The 17,697-nt window shown below is 33.1% G+C and overlaps 2 protein-coding genes across 4 annotated transcripts in view; both read left to right on the top strand.

Moving 5' to 3' along the window:
• Positions 1 to 320: 320 nt before the first annotated feature.
• On the top strand, positions 321 to 1,298 carry LOC132700995 (alpha-ketoglutarate-dependent dioxygenase alkB homolog 6). Its single transcript, XM_060668600.1, has one exon. The coding sequence runs from the start codon at positions 470 to 472 to the stop codon at positions 1,112 to 1,114; it is 645 nt and encodes a 214-aa protein (XP_060524583.1). The 5' UTR covers positions 321 to 469; the 3' UTR covers positions 1,115 to 1,298.
• A 515-nt stretch (positions 1,299 to 1,813) lies between these two features.
• LOC132700586 (monocarboxylate transporter 3) overlaps positions 1,814 to 17,697 on the top strand; it is a 29,707-nt gene continuing 13,823 nt past the window's right edge. The window contains exons 1-2 of one of the 3 annotated variants that reach the window (XM_060667998.1): positions 1,814 to 1,981; positions 17,282 to 17,506. In XM_060667998.1, coding sequence (XP_060523981.1) covers positions 1,886 to 1,981; positions 17,282 to 17,506 — 321 coding nt within the window. In that variant the 5' untranslated portion in view covers positions 1,814 to 1,885. Of the gene's footprint in view, positions 1,982 to 2,731; positions 3,028 to 7,868; positions 8,007 to 17,281; positions 17,507 to 17,697 lie in introns of those variants that run through there. The other 2 variants (XM_060667999.1, XM_060668000.1) reach the window with 2 other exon arrangements.

Below are 17,697 nucleotides of genomic sequence, written 5' to 3'. Positions count from 1 at the left end.
ATACTGTTAATTTTGGTTTTATACATTTGTGAAAGAAAAATTGCTATTAAAGAACAACGTAACCAATAGTAAATCTCTGGATTAAGAGGGATGTAGTACGTCACACACTTTTACGGTCGGTCGGCTGGCGAACGCAGCATTTTTTTTTCTAGTTTTGAAATCTTGTTTTTTTTTTTGGTATATTTCGTACAATTTATTATTGCTTAGCAACTCAAGAAGAAATATCCTCGATTGCTACCTTGATAAACTTGACCACTTGCAAGAATAATGGTTGAAAGAAGAATGATTCAACCACAGAATACTGTAATAGTAATAATGAGTCGACCAATGTCATGAAATTTTTCATTTCATTTTTTTATAGACAAATGTAAACAAATTTGTAAGGTTAGAAGAGGAAAGTATGTCAGATCTTATCTGAACAATAAAGCATGGAAAACTAGAATTAGCTTGCACAGACTTTGTTTAACATATGGAATTTTCCGAATATCAAATTACGGGCATACCTGAGACAGTCTATTACATTCCGGAATTTCTGACGCCTGCAGAAGAAGACGCAATTTTAAAGAAAGTTTATGGAGCTCCAAAACCAAAGTGGACTTGTTTGTCTAACAGAAGACTCCAACAATATGGCGGTGCGCCTCATGAGAAAGGCATGTTCCCTGAAGAAATTCCATCTTGGCTACAGTTTGTCATCAATAAAGTACATGGATTAAGTGCTTTCGATGAGAAAAAGCCAAATCATGTGCTTGTCAATGAGTATTTGCCCGGGCAAGGCATAATGCCACACACAGATGGTCCACTCTTTTATCCTATCATAAGCACAGTTAGTTGCGGATCTCATACTGTGCTAGAATTTTTAGAAAACAATGACAACAGGAACAAAATATGTGAAGTCCTAGTTGAACCCCGTAGCCTTATAGTTGTCAAGAATGATATGTATACAAAACATTTACATTGCATTAGGGAGAGAAAAACAGATAATATAAATTCCTGTGTTAATTGGAAAAACAACACTTCAAATTCCATGAATAATAAGGAATTAGCAAGAGGTGTCAGAGTTTCCCTTACAATTAGACATGTTCCAAAAGTGATAAAGGCTAAATTTATTATCTAGTATATATTATCCATACTTCTTATACATTCGCCTATTTTTTATGGAAAAAAACAAGCTTTCTGGACTCTACATACTTTTGTTTATTAATGAGTATTAATAAATCAGAGTGAAAAGGAAAAAGTGTTTCTATAAACTTAATGTACAATTTTCCAACTCTGGATCTTTTGTAATATATAATATAAAACCGTAGAAAAATTTATTGTATAATTTTTTCTAAAATTGTCTACTTGTGACAGAACAGTTTAATTTTTGGTCGGAGAAATTAACAACGCTGAATATTAAGTTGTCACCTAAATGGTGAATGCGCTGGTGAGAGTATTATAAAAGCAAACTACTCTGATTATAGTCAGTCAAAAGTTTTTGAATTTGAAGAAATAAAATAAAATGCAACAAGATGTTGATGATGATGAAGATGATGTTATTTTCGTTATTTGTAAAACGGAATATCTACAAACAAAATGCCACCAGACATTGGTGCCAAATTTTGAACATGGAATATTGGTATCCACATTTAACATTATTGAATAATTTACCTACACTACATTAGTACAGCCCATAAGCGAAAGAAGGATCAATTGATTCATGTCATAGATTTTAGATGTTTTCGTAACATATAGCACTGTTTAGTTATGATACACGTTATTCAGCGCACAATCTGGCAGCAGAGTGCGTGAAAGGGCAATGTACAGTTGCTCCAAAGGGCATGTCAAAATCATATGTCCGCGGTGTTGAAGAACGTTGCGCGAGGGTTGTCGCGAGTGTGTCCCAGTGATGGGACAGGGTGAAAGTAGGGACGAGAATGGAGACGATGATCCGGAGAAATATGACTCCAGAAGGAATTCCGGCAATTTAGTCAGTGACAATCAAGTAAGTCTTCAAGTAAAGGTTAGTTTGGAGCCATACACTGTTCGTATTATAAGGAGAGGGGGAAATTATCGATAGAGCCAAAGCCCATATCGGCGTTTACGTTTTAATATTAATATAAGGTAAATCATATTTAAAGAAAAGAACAATTTGTTTGGAGTTGTTTCTTTATGAGGATTCGCTTGATTCTGGTGTTTTCGTTTTTAATTATCCATTTTATTTGTGTATTCTTTTTCGATACGATGGTTAGAATATTCTCTTTAGTGATGCAAATATGGCACATGTATTTTGTGATAAAAAAATAAGTTAATTTACTCAAATCAATGATGTAACTATTAATTTAGTTATTGGGTATTCCCGACTGGGATGAACCTACAATCACAAAATTTACATGATCAAAAATAGTTGAACTTTAATATTCTTGAACAGTATCTATGCAAGTTTATTGCATTTTCCATCTATCATATCTTAAGGTATTTAGTATACGCACAGTTATAAAATAAAACATAATACTTGAAAATATAAAATGAAAGTTTTCTTATGCTGGGTAAGTAAACATTTTCCCACCATTACGAATAATATTGAATACCATGCTGGGTAAGTAAATATTTTCCCACCATTGTGAATAATGTTAAATACCCTTCCCAGCATATAAGACTTTTATGGCCACGACTACATGGAGGCGATCGATCCATATTTTAACCGACAGCGTGACGTCATGGTTGTCTATAAAGTGGAATTATATTTACAAAACTTGTATGTGGTTGGTTTCGCTCGGTGTGAATTAGTATCAATCTACTAGCGTACGGAGTTGGCACGTGTCTTCTCTATGTTATTCATCAACGGACAAATGGGCGTGCTGCCTAGATTGTTGAGACTCCCAAGCGAGTATTGTTGGAGTTCCATGTAGTTTCATTTGAATTTTTTGAGTGCGGGCAAGTTAATTAAACAGAAAAAAGGATCTGCCCAGCGTGCTACAAACAATGTCCAGCGGAGACCTGACTGAAATTAGACAACCCAGATCCAGGAAGATCAGTCAAATCAGTAGGGTGGGTTGAAACTGCCAATAATTAATCCATTTGCTAACTGGTCACGTGATCTTACTAACGCGCCAAGTTGTTTACAGAAATAATCCGGCCAGTAACTTTAAAATAACCTTAGTTGTAAACTTTCTACAGCTGTTCCTAACCTTACTCAATAACAAAAGTTTAAATTTTTGTTGAACAACGCTTGACTGGACTTCTCGATAATTTGTGTATAAATAATCATATGTATCATATCCGCGCATTATCTGGTTACCAAAATAAACGCGGCTATTTGAATTGCCTTTGTTTCCGTTTTGTTGAATTCGATCTTAAATTTTAATTCACCATTTCTCATTTACCTTGTCCCGAAGGTTGAAGTTCTTCTTTTAGTTGTGTGATTATTCGTATATTTTTATCGTTGCGTTTTTCAATTTACAAAAATGTGGTTAGGTATTTGCAGTTCACACTCGGATTTGCACTCTTCCAAAGCAATTTAGTAATAATTAAATGTAAATTTTATACATATATTTTTGTTTTTTATATTATTATGATAAACATCTTAATCTTCTGTGCAGATTCACATGTTCAAATATTTGAAGTAATAACCAATAAGTATTATTTGCCAATACAAAAGTCTTCAAAACATAAAATAAATAAATTTTATTTTTCCTCTTTTGCTTTTATGTAATTATTGATTTTTGTTTCCATATCCATTATTTTCCGATTTTCCTAATTTGGAAATTTTTTTTAAAAATACATTTACATTTTAAAAACCATGTATACAAATATAAAATACTTCCCAAAAAAATGACTGCGACCGCGATATTATTGCCTGGCACAGTCCTTCCTTCTATTTTCATGGTCACTCTTTTCAATCCACCGACGTGATAATAAAAGAAGTCATTTGTTTTGATTTGCAATAGGAAAATTCTAGATAAACTTTCAAGCCGTCAGTTGCTTTTTTTGTCAGTTGGTTCGAATTCTGCTTCTCTTACTAACAGGCATATTAAATTGGAAAATAACATAAGTAATATACAAAAGTAAAAAAACTCAAAAACGCAATTTTTGACATATTCAAAAATTAGTACATTTAGCGGAGATTAATTTTACTCCTTTTAAACTAATTTTAACTCTTGTTGACCTTAACCCATAAGCTCAACATATTTTGGACCTGTAAAAATTTTCATTTTTAAAGAATATTAATTAAACTTTCTTTATTCAAAAAATTTCCTGGGATTTCGAAAGATGAATGATTGAATTATACCCAAGCGTTAATTTTGTTTTTGTTTGTTTCTAAATTAATGTTTAATTTAACCAGCTAATTTTGATCGAGCCTGTAGGTAGGCACGCAGGTATGATTTTTAGAATATATGTCAAATTAATTGAAAGCAGTTCTCATGATTAGGTTTAGCGTCCAAAAGGGTTAAAAATATATTGAAATTGGACAAAACTACTTGTTTACCCCATAGAAATTCCAAACTTTTGAAAAAAATTCATCATCAATTGTATAATACAATGTATAATACAAATTATTCAATTTAAAAAACCTCTGCAGCACGTTGGAAATGATTAAAATTTAAATTATAATTTCAGATTATCCGTTTCGAGTTTAACTTGGAACATATATTATTTGCGAGACGCCATCTTACTTATTTCGATACTTTCTATACAATGTGTTTTCTGCATTTATCTTTTAATGATACAAAGATTTTCGGATTGTGTTTTTTTCAGATTTGAAAGCTGTGAAACATTGTCATTGGTTATCATGTCCTTAGTCGTTCGTGTTGCATCTGAAATATCCGATTGGTTGGTTAGTTATTTAAAGGTATAGACAGAAAATTTGGTCACAAAAATTTCCCATCTATGAACTGGTTTTGTAAAAACAACGATATTATCATGCTTTAAAAAAATCTAGCATCTTGTTGAAATTTGGTCCGTGATATTCTCTAAAAATAAGGCGATAATTTTCGTGTTGACTCGTTGCCGACTATTTTTTGTGCAACACTATAATCTTTTCACAAAATCTAACATATAGTCATAAAATTGCTCATGGACACGGCATTAGGTGCACGACATTTTCTGTAATTTCCTCGGCTTTGTCTACCCTCTTTTCTAGCGGAGTTGCATACGCTGCTTACTCCCGAAAGCGTCGAATGTTTTCTTCGGAATATTCATGAAAGATCCAACGTCTCTGGAAATCACCTTGAAACTCGTTTCCTGTCTTTTCCCAAACTCAAATCAACACTGGTTTGGCCTTTTTTCTTTCTGGCAATATGATATGATTAATTAAATTTTTGTTATAAGCGATTGTTTCCTGTTCTTCGATCAACGACGTTAGATAGAGATACAAGTCAAATGTCCAACTCTTACCCTAAAACACCGTTAAAATGAAATCAAATATCTGAATGTCCAAAATCCTGAACTGACGAATATCATCTAGTTGGAATTTGCATAAAATGTATAATAAAAATTGTCTAAATTAAATAATGTTTACTAAAACGCAGTGGTTTCTACTATCTATCTATCTATATATATTCGGATTTGCAGATGTGGACTTCTAAGTTCACAATTTTTTCTTTTGCAGTGCCATGCAATTTTGTTTTATTTTATTTTCAATTTTAAAATATTTTTGGTTGCTTCGATAGTATATGTTTAAAGTTTTAAATGCATAACCACATAGCAATGGGAATTTTTCAAAATCAAAAAAGAAAATTTCTTTCATCTGGTATCTTATTGAGGCATCAAATGTTGACAACATTGGGCTGAGGAAGAGGGGCGATTAAGATATAGTAACATATTCTGATTCAAATCCTACAAATACGCTGCTGGCAGATGAAGAATATATTTATTAATACAGAATGGTTCGCAACCTAAATAAGAAATAAACAATGCTGTTTCCCAGTTGATGTAACGTTTTTGTATATCTTTAATTTTCACCATTTAATCCCATATCTATATACAAAATCAGTAATTTGATAATAACATGATTCTTAGGGTGACAGCGTCGCCCCTCTATGCTACGCCACTGGGGATTACTGCTATACTTTTCCGTATAATCATAAAGTATATAAGTAAATATGTATTTTTGATTGCCATAGCGGGTTTTAAATTTACGACATTGCTCTTGATATAAAAAAGCAAAACCTAGATGTAAAGATATAAACAAATCCATCAAATTTATTGAGCCCCATTAGGAGAGCTTGATGACATGGAATATATAGTCTCCAAAATCCATTTCAGCATTTAATAATCTAAGTCGTGAAGCACTTTTATGCGTTAATTGGCAACAAACCTTCCTCGATATAATTTGCCGGAATCTACTCAATTCACAGAGTTGATCACACTTTGAAATTCCAGTCTATTTTTTAACGCACACACACCATTCCGTGTTTATTTAGATATATATTAATAACATAAAAATCAAGCCCAAAACTTTGAATGTTTATGATTAACTTCCCAATCTGCTGTTTTAAATGTTTCGCTGCATGTCTGGCGGAAATTATGACGATTATATAAATGTTTATGATAAATTCAAGGCCAGGCGTTTCCCAACCGTGCCGTATGTAATTACATCTTTCAAACAATAACATTTTTTAGCAATGTTTATGCGTAACGTTGGCTCTGTGTGTTACCGTCTCAGATTTTCGATTCAAAACTGAGGTGTGTTTTGGCCGAATGATTCTGACAGTTCTGGCCAATAGCAATAAAACAAAATGACCGTTTGGCTTATTCAAATTCTCTACATTGTGAATAAACTCAAGTCTGCACTATAGCTAACTTCTTTATTACTGAAGCTACAGGGTCCGTTAATTGAAGCAGTCGAAGTGTTTAAAAAATGCGGCACTTTGTATATTAAATTTGTAATAAAATAGGACAAAAAAATAAACTAAATTTATTATTCATTTTTTATTCGTTTTCGCAGTCTGAACCAAGTCTATATTATAATGATTTTTATATAAGCAAGAACAATTTTTTAAGTGCCCCATGCATCAAGCTCGAAGGAAACGGATACGAACTTTTAATGTAAGCTTTAATAATAATGTGAAAAATAAGTAATGCCTCCGTTTGGCTTATTTTCTATTTTATTTGACAAAACTGAAATAGGATCATAAATCTTTCAAAAAGAATTTAATTAATTTAATTGTTGGCGATTACACATTAATTCCTGGCTGCGAAATTAGTTAGAAATTAATTTAAAAGCTGTTGTCGAAACATTTGAGGTTAAAAATAATCATTGATTTGTATTAGTCATCAACTTAAACCTTTTGAAACGAATTATCCATAGGGGGGTTTCTATAAAAACAAAATTTGCTGATAATTTATCAGACAAATTGATAACGTGTTGCTATGTTGAGCGCCGTGTATTCGTTATGTAATCTGTCTAATTATTTATCTTCTCTATTAGGCATCTCAATGCCACCAATTTTTATCCATATAATTTTCTATACAATTTTATGGAAAACTATACTAAGCACAAAAAAAACCATTTTGAATTTCGATATTGGTGCTCCCGCTTTTTAAATACGAAAGAAGTTATGTAAGATTCTGCAACCAAACAAAATTTTATCTATAGTAATACTCCTCTTATCGGTTGAAACATTTATTGCGGCAATTATTAAAATTGGCTACGTGTAAGTATGTACTTAAAAATTTCATTACAAAAAAAATTCAGTGTAATGCGAACTGCAAAATAGTAATAACCCAGACGAGACAATTTTTGTGCCCATGTAAGCAGGCACGAGAGGATGCGGTTATTATACTCGGCATTAATGCACTTCAGATACCTATTTATCAATTTCGATAAGATTGATAACAATTTACTTTAATATATCGAGTCTTGCTCCTCTAATGCCGCGTATCACCCGTAGTGAAAACATGGAAACGTGGTTAATCCCGATTTAAACGATCTGACTGGTTATTTGTTGGCTCAATTAATTTCAATTTTGTTCATTGAATTAGCCCAGATTCCGATCATAATGACTGCATCTGACAGGACAATAAAGGCAAGTTATTCTTTTATATTTGTTGCAACAGTATAGTAGGCAGTAGGTATACGATTGTAAAACAATAGTTGCTGGAGTTTAAGATATATGTCGCTTTGTTATGGGCATGCGAAGAATTTTTTTCAGTGCGTGTGAAAATGTCAAGCCTTGATTATCTAAAAATATAAAGATGTAACATCGCGTACCTCATGACATAATTCGAGGCAATGCACTTTCAGTGCAAGTACTGCAATCGATTGATACGTACGTACTAACATTGTATAATGTATAATAACAATTAATAGTTTTGAAGAAATATTCCAAAACACTTTCTGCCGAGCCTTTGTTCCTATGCAATTCAAATGCATTTCTAGTGTTGGGATTAGAATTATCACACTGTTTTTATAGTAGTCTTTTCTAGGTGGTTTTAAGTCCAGTTGAATATTCCCAGCTATTTGCAATTTGAAAAACCCAAAAAATCAACAAATTAATACCAAAAATATTCCAGCCCGTAGGTAACGTGTATTTTTCACACTTGCTCGTTAGAATGATTTTGTTATAGAATATACACTGAAACACAATTTTGTCTTATATAGAATGCAATGGCGTAACTATAGTGTGATCAATAATTTTATTTCCGGACTGAACAGACTAACCAGCGAGACATGATGTGGACAAACTTGTTCATTATTTTAACAGAGTTGACGGTCATGGTTATACCATCTATACCATAATAATTTAAATTTTCGTTTTCGTTCACTGAATTTTCTCTGCGGAAATACGTAATTTTGGGTCTAGATGGCAATGGGAAATATGCTTTCATCAACCCATGTAACTTGGTACATGGAAACTATTCGGCGATTAAATATTTAATGAAATTTTCTATAGTTCGTTATTACTGGTTACAATGAAAATAAAAGTAAAGCTTACACCGTTTTAAAATTTAGTTAACATGTATGTTAATTGAGAGTGCAAGTTTGTTTTCTTCTCTTGAGGTTATTACTCCAGTTTGTGAGATAGACCACTTTTGGGATATAGTCAGCAATTGATTGAGCTTGTAGTGGATTGATACCAAAAAATTGCAGAAAAGTATTGATCGTCGAACCATAGACTCGCTATGGAAGGAACTGCACAATGTACCCTTCATTTTCATAGCCACGACAGTGTATGGAGGGGTTGTTCTCAATTTAGATCCGCATTTAAATTTTGCACATCAAAATAATTCAAGTGCCGCGATATAAAGTACTTTTTAGATAGTTGGAATACAGAATACAGAAATGAAAATTATTCGATGAATTTATTTAAAAATTTTATTAGGTCGGTTAGTTCGTTGCAAATTTCTAGTATTCGTTGTATTTTCGTTATGAGAATTAGAAATTATTAGAATCTAAATATTAGTTAATTGCTCGATATCCTAAAATCGATTTAAAGTGAAGTTGTCTATACTACTTTGTAAATGCAATGCACTTCGTTGATTGGCACACTCTTGCTTGTATAATCGACTTCAAACAAATGTGGATCCAATATGTTTCGTTGTCCTTCAGAGTAACATTCAAATATTTATTTATTCTAACGGCTTTTCAAACAAATTTTGCTTGGTTGAAGGGCGCATGCGCATATCGAATGGCACACATTTTTTGATGTTGGTTACACTTAGTGCTTTGGGCCTGCTATAAATCTGTGTGTATAGCATGGTCTACTGAATAAAATGGTAGAGAAATCCTTTCTTTTTAGATTTAAACGTTATACTTTGCTCTTCAACTTATCATCCGAGACATCAAGGAATTTCAAAATAGATTGTTTTTGATTTTTGGTGTTATCTAATGAAAGGAACTTTACTACCTACACAATGTGTATACAAAATAAAATCAGTTGGAAGCTTTCCCCTTTTCCCATGAAAAAATATTGAGTGAGATGGAGTGTCCCAAAAATTAAGTTGGCAAATTGCCGTATACATTCGTATACATGCTCACTTGTGCGATAATTACTTCGAATAACTTGTAAACAACAAAACAAAAATATACTGTTTTAGTAAATGATTACTTCAAAGTTTCAAAATCGTTTCTAACCAAATTTTATTGGACTTTTTATTTATTGGATCAGCATTTTCCAGAAATTATTTCATTCGTTATACGAATTTTAAGAAATCGGATTCAATCTTTGTTTTTTTTTTTGCTTACGTATTTACGACCATTTACATATTTATAAGAATGCATGCATATAAAAGCTCGAATAAATTTAGTTGCTGTGTCAGATAACTAAAATACGTCAGCGCAGTTGACTAGGAAATATTTCACACACTGGTCAGCATGGTCAAAGTCTAACAATATTGTTTGTACCAAATTGAAATTATGGGAAAGTTTTAAAAAATATGTTTAAGATGCGTATATAAAGCACTGAAGATACGAGCAAAAGAGAGCCACACAAATTTTCTCTGTAACCAAATTGTTTTATACGCGGAAATTTTGCCTTTTTCAATAATTGGTTTCAATGTTAGACTAATTTGTGGCTTAAAAAATTTCGTTTCGAGTATATAACTGTTAAACGCAGATATTTTATTATTCAAATGTTGTTAAGTTCCCGGACTTTTTAATAGAAACCACGTGCATCGCTATTTTTTCATGCTTCAATTGACCGCTGGCAGTTTAAAATTGGCCACCCACGTGGTTGCGTTTGGACACATCAAGCTTTGAAACAATGACGTTATATCTAAAGGACACCTTTGTGTTTACATAGTCGACGTCTCTTCAAATATGCACTAATTGGGTGTACTCCGCTTTAAAACGTCAGTTTCCAGTACATAGTCACGTATTCTGCATTCATCGCGTTATTCAGTGAATATATTCGTTCGTAATTGTTTGACAATCATTCGTTTATTAAATACGCCTTCCCTCGTACCTGAACAATCTGGTGACTAAAGTGTCTTTTGTAAAACTGGTTATGAGAATATTAATCAATCACATTTGAGAGTTTCAGTAGGTAAGTGTATGTGTCGTCATCGTTGCGCTTCTTTATATATATATATATATATATATATATATATATATATATATATATATATATATATATATATATATATATATATATATATATATATATATATATATATATATATATATATATATATATATATATATATATATATATATATATATATATATATATATATATATATATATATATATATATATATATATATATGATGACACTATACTCCGGGATATCATCCGTTCGCTCGTTGAACTCCGACTGGAATCCTGCAAATCCTGCATCCGACTGGAATCCTGCAGACGTTTCGCCAAAATCTCACTTGGCATCTTCAATGCTCGCGCTCCGAAAACACTTCGAACACTGGGAGGTTATCGGCGGTGCGTGCGGTATTTATACTCTACGCCGGAGATGGTAACGGTGCTGCTTGTGCGTGGGGGGAGGTGGCTCCGCCCCCTGAATTGTCGCGTTGTTAATTTCGCCCGATCGTAGTTGCGATGTCCCCGTTGGCTGCTGCGCATCGCTCTGCTGTTTGATTATCGTTCTCCACGTGTTGGATAAATGCAGAGCGTCGTCTCTCGTATTGAGGTGTCCGGACTTTTCTATTTCGATGGCCTCTCGTATAATCCTAGTCCTAAAATCAGGAATATTAGCTATTTGTTTGCAAGTGCCGAAATCAATTTTATGGCCTGTCTGATGTTGGTGCTGAAACAAAGCAGATGTTGTTTGTTTGTTTCTTATGGCTAAACGATGTTCCTCGAGCCTGGCTGAAATCCTTCTGTTGGTCTGTCCCACATACGTCAGGCTGCACGATCCGCATGCTACACTGTATACTCCTTGGTTTTCCAGAGTAATTTTTTGTTTTGGGTTTCTTAGTATTGCTCCGATGGTATGGTCAGGTTTGTATGCCGTTGATATGTCGTGTTTCCGTAATATTCGGCCGAAGTGTTTTCGGAGCGCGTGCATTGAAGATGCCAAGTGAGATTTTGGCGAAACGTCTGCAGGATTCCAGTCGGATGCAAGATTTGCAGGATTCCAGTCGGATGCAGGATTCCAGTCGGAGTTCAACGAGCGAACGGATGATATCCCGGAATATAGTGTCATCATATATATATATATATATATATATATATATATATATATATATATATATATATATATATATATATATATATATATATATATATATATATATATATATATATATATATATATATATATATATATATATATATATATATATATATATATATATATATATATATATATGTATAGTGTTCGAAGTGTTTTCGGAGCGCGAGCATTGAAGATGCCAAGTGAGATTTTGGCGAAACGTCTGCAGGATTCCAGTTGGAGTTCAACAAGCGAACGGATGATATCCCGGAATATAGTGTCATCATATATATATATATATATATATATATATATATATATATATATATATATATATATATATATATATATATATATATATATATATATATATATATATATATATATATATATATATATATATATATATATATATATATATATATATATATATATATATGATATCCCGGAATATAGTGTCATCATATATATATATATATATATATATATATATATATATATATATATATATATATATATATATATATATATATATATATATATATATATAACACTGTTCGAAGTGTTTTCGGAGCGCGAGCATTGAAGATGCCAAGTGAGATTTTGGCGAAACGTCTGCAGGATTCCAGTCGGATGCAGGATTTGCAGGATTCCAGTCGGATGCAGGATTCCAGTCGGAGTTCAACGAGCGAACGGATGATATCCCGGAGTATAGTGTCATCACATTTTTCCATCCGTGAATCAATACGTGAGAATATATATATTTATATATATATATATATATATATATATATATATATATATATATATATATATATATATATATATATATATATATATATATATATATATATATATATATAACAAATTTTAGTTAATTGGGGTATCGGTCCTGATGAGGGCTCAAATAAAAGGCTTTTGTGCTACACCAAGCTTTCGAAAATGTTTATTTTCTTCTTCAGGGGCTACAATATGAAAGCGGCTCTTAGTTATTTAATACTAAAGTCTTCTAGTTAAAGTACTTACTGCTACAGTGCCATTATAGGCCAACACCAAACTCATCCGGATAACAGAAAGAATCAAATACGACCGTTAATTATTATAACCGAGGGCAGCCATCTAGACGAAATTGTTGTTACATTTTATTTAAACGAATTTTACTTCAAACGCAAAACGCAAATGATGGAAAGGTTTTATTAATATGACTACCGCCAGCCGTCCAGTTTTTTTCCCTTCTTTTTTTCCTTTTGTTACCTCCTTTTTGTTTACAAGGCACCTAATGTATAGAGGCTTGGGACTATTTTTCTAAATTATAATTACATTGTGACGACACTATTATCAGCAAACGCAATTCGATTGACGGTTGGTTGTAAAGTTAAGACATTAGAGTAGATCACACTGAGGCCATCAATGTCAGATCTTTTATTGACCGATTTCGGTTCCAAGAAGATCTCCACCATTTCCAAAATTGCTCTTTTGTTGTAGTTGCTTTCTTTATGGAGAATTTTTGTTTCAACAAAGTTAACATCGTGATCCATTTGGTTAGAGTGTGTTGCTCATGAACAGGTGTTCTTATTGAGTCTGCAATCACTCTTGTGTGACGTAATTCTATCCTTAAGTACTCGCGATGTCTGTCCTATGTATACCTGATCACACTGATTACAGGGGATGCTATAAATTACTTCTGAATTCTTTTGTACCTCATCCTTATCTTTTAGTTTGCTAAAGACACTCCCCAATGTTTTTGTTTGTTTATATGCTATCTTAATATTTGTTTGTGCTCTCAGAATTTTTGTGAGTGTGGTCGTTAATTCTTTAATGTATGGCAATGAAAAATAAAAACATCTCAGATCGTCCATTTCTGGGCTATCTGAGTGGACGACCGTGTTCCGCGGGTTTGGAGCTCTTAGTGGGGTCGTGCTATATAACAATTTTTTAGTTAACCTACTTGGGTATGAGTTGTTAATCAGCATGTCGTAAAGCTTATTAAGATTTTTTTGTCTTAGTGATGGGTGAGAAATCCTCTCTATTCGTGTCTTTAATGCTATGACCAAATTTATTTTTGTTTTCGTTGTATGGTAAGAGTGGAAATTCATATATCTCCCCGAACTGGTCGGTTTTATGTACCAATCTAATATAATTTTGTTATCGTTGTTCCGGATCACTTTAGTGTCCAGAAATGGTACGCTTTTATCAATTTCCTCCTCTACTGTAAATTGTATGTGTGCATCATAGCTGTTAAACACTGTGAGAGTTTCCCTCACGCAACTTTCAGGTATGGAAGTAATTATATCATCCACATATTTTTTCAGAAATGGTAACTGAAACGACAGCTTATCTACGCACACCTCAAGTAGGTCATCCATAACGTATTGAGCTAATATTGGAGAAATGATGGCACCCATCGGTGTACCTAATTTTTGTTTGTAAAATTCATTGTTAAATCTAAAATACGTTGTATCAAATACAAACTGAAGTATCTTTAGGAAACTAATTTGTGACAAATCAGTGTGGTTTCTAATTCTGTTCCAATGTTTTTTTATACTTTTTTCTACCAAATTATATGGAATATTACTAAATAAAGAGACGACATCCAAGCTCACAAGAACATACTTATTAGGTAATTTATTTAGTAATATTCCATATAATTTGGTAGAAAAAAGTATAAAAAAACATTGGAACAGAATTAGAAACCACACTGATTTGTCACAAATTAGTTTCCTAAAGATACTTCAGTTTGTATTTGATACAACGTATTTTAGATTTAACAATGAATTTTACAAACAAAAATTAGGTACACCGATGGGTGCCATCATTTCTCCAATATTAGCTCAATACGTTATGGATGACCTACTTGAGGTGTGCGTAGATAAGCTGTCGTTTCAGTTACCATTTCTGAAAAAATATGTGGATGATATAATTACTTCCATACCTGAAAGTTGCGTGAGGGAAACTCTCACAGTGTTTAACAGCTATGATGCACACATACAATTTACAGTAGAGGAGGAAATTGATAAAAGCGTACCATTTCTGGACACTAAAGTGATCCGGAACAACGATAACAAAATTATATTAGATTGGTACATAAAACCGACCAGTTCGGGGAGATATATGAATTTCCACTCTTACCATACAACGAAAACAAAAATAAATTTGGTCATAGCATTAAAGACACGAATAGAGAGGATTTCTCACCCATCACTAAGACAAAAAAATCTTAATAAGCTTTACGACATGCTGATTAACAACTCATACCCAAGTAGGTTAACTAAAAAATTGTTATATAGCACGACCCCACTAAGAGCTCCAAACCCGCGGAACACGGTCGTCCACTCAGATAGCCCAGAAATGGACGATCTGAGATGTTTTTATTTTTCATTGCCATACATTAAAGAATTAACGACCACACTCACAAAAATTCTGAGAGCACAAACAAATATTAAGATAGCATATAAACAAACAAAAACATTGGGGAGTGTCTTTAGCAAACTAAAAGATAAGGATGAGGTACAAAAGAATTCAGAAGTAATTTATAGCATCCCCTGTAATCAGTGTGATCAGGTATACATAGGACAGACATCGCGAGTACTTAAGGATAGAATTACGTCACACAAGAGTGATTGCAGACTCAATAAGAACACCTGTTCATTAGCAACACACTCTAACCAAATGGATCACGATGTTAACTTTGTTGAAACAAAAATTCTCCATAAAGAAAGCAACTACAACAAAAGAGCAATTTTGGAAATGGTGGAGATCTTCTTGGAACCGAAATCGGTCAATAAAAGATCTGACATTGATGGCCTCAGTGTGATCTACTCTAATGTCTTAACTTTACAACCAACCGTCAATCGAATTGCGTTTGCTGATAATAGTGTCGTCACAATGTAATTATAATTTAGAAAAATAGTCCCAAGCCTCTATACATTAGGTGCCTTGTAAACAAAAAGGAGGTAACAAAAGGAAAAAAAGAAGGGAAAAAAACTGGACGGCTGGCGGTAGTCATATTAATAAAACCTTTCCATCATTTGCGTTTTGCGTTTGAAGTAAAATTCGTTTAAATAAAATGTAACAACAATTTCGTCTAGATGGCTGCCCTCGGTTATAATAATTAACGGTCGTATTTGATTCTTTCTGTTATCCGGATGAGTTTGGTGTTGGCCTATAATGGCACTGTAGCAGTAAGTACTTTAACTAGAAGACTTTAGTATTAAATAACTAAGAGCCGCTTTCATATTGTAGCCCCTGAAGAAGAAAATAAACATTTTCGAAAGCTTGGTGTAGCACAAAAGCCTTTTATTTGAGCCCTCATCAGGACCGATACCCCAATTAACTAAAATTTGTTGTTCAACTAGCCGGTCACGACTACCGTTTTGTGTATATATATATATATATATATATATATATATATATATATATATATATATATATATATATATTAAAGCGTGCAAAAAACTATCAAATTTTTCCATTATCTATATAATTTTCTATAGTAGAACCAAAGACATATCCAAGAGACCCGACAAGCCCTTATTATTTCCAGCCAGACATACCGTTCATACTCTAAGTCCACATGATTACCTTTTTACTAGGATGCCCAAAGATTTTGAACTATCAGAGAAGACGTCAGATGCTTTGGATTTTTGACAAGTTGGATGTGGATGCGGAATTTGGTTGTTTGATGTTAGCGATTTTTGCGATTTCATATTAATTAAAATGTTCAGTAAATAAAATACCCATCTACGATTATCCTAACTTCAGTTTTCATAGGTAAGCTACAGCTGACATTGCCAAGCGTAGAATTTTCTAAATGCTTGTTAATGTTGGCTGTCAGTTTCGATTTATTTCATGAATAAAATGTCGTCCCCTTTGGATATAACGTCTTTGAGTAGAGCTAATTGGAAAAATAGTTCTATTAGCTGAATATATAGAATTACCTTGAGAATTAGAAAGACCGTTTTTCTTGTTTAACATCCGAACGGAGCATCATAGATAAACACTTTTTACGATGTTTCATTTTTGGTTCTGAGGCATAAACTGCGAAGAATTGTAAAGAATTCAATAGAAATTATAAGTAAATGAAAGGTTTACCGTGTACACTTTTCTCTGGAATATACCTCTTGGCTAGTTCCGTTCCTATTTGCTTAGCAACGCCCCAAACAATATTTTTATCATATGGTCTTGATCTTTCCCAGACTGACAGCGAAGTGGCATGCGAAGAGGCCGCCCGCCTGACCGCCGAACAGCAGGATGACGACGAAGATATCATTTATTACAACGACCTTCCACCACCGCCGGATGGCGGTTACGGCTGGGTTGTTGTATTCGCTTCCTTCATGTGTAACCTAATCGTCGATGGAATCGCTTATACTTTCGGAGTCTTCCTCACACCCATGATGAATCACTATGGAGAGACCAAGGTGCCGTTTAAGTTAGTGCATGAGTTAGAAAAAAGCTATAGACCTGCTACCTATTATCAACTCCTCTTATTACATATATAAAGACCATAAGTAATAATAAAATAAGGTACCTGACGGTCATAAGCTTCAAAAGGTATGGTTGCAATAATAGAGATGCGGGTATAAACTAGGCTATAAAATAGTTTAAACGC

Source organism: Cylas formicarius, unplaced genomic scaffold (assembly GCF_029955315.1).
Source record: "Cylas formicarius isolate icCylForm1 unplaced genomic scaffold, icCylForm1.1 PGA_scaffold_4__25_contigs__length_36172078, whole genome shotgun sequence".
Lineage (NCBI taxonomy): Eukaryota > Metazoa > Arthropoda > Insecta > Coleoptera > Brentidae > Cylas > Cylas formicarius.
The sequence above is the reverse complement of the archived record's forward strand: the minus strand, read 5'-3'. Positions and strand labels throughout refer to the sequence as shown.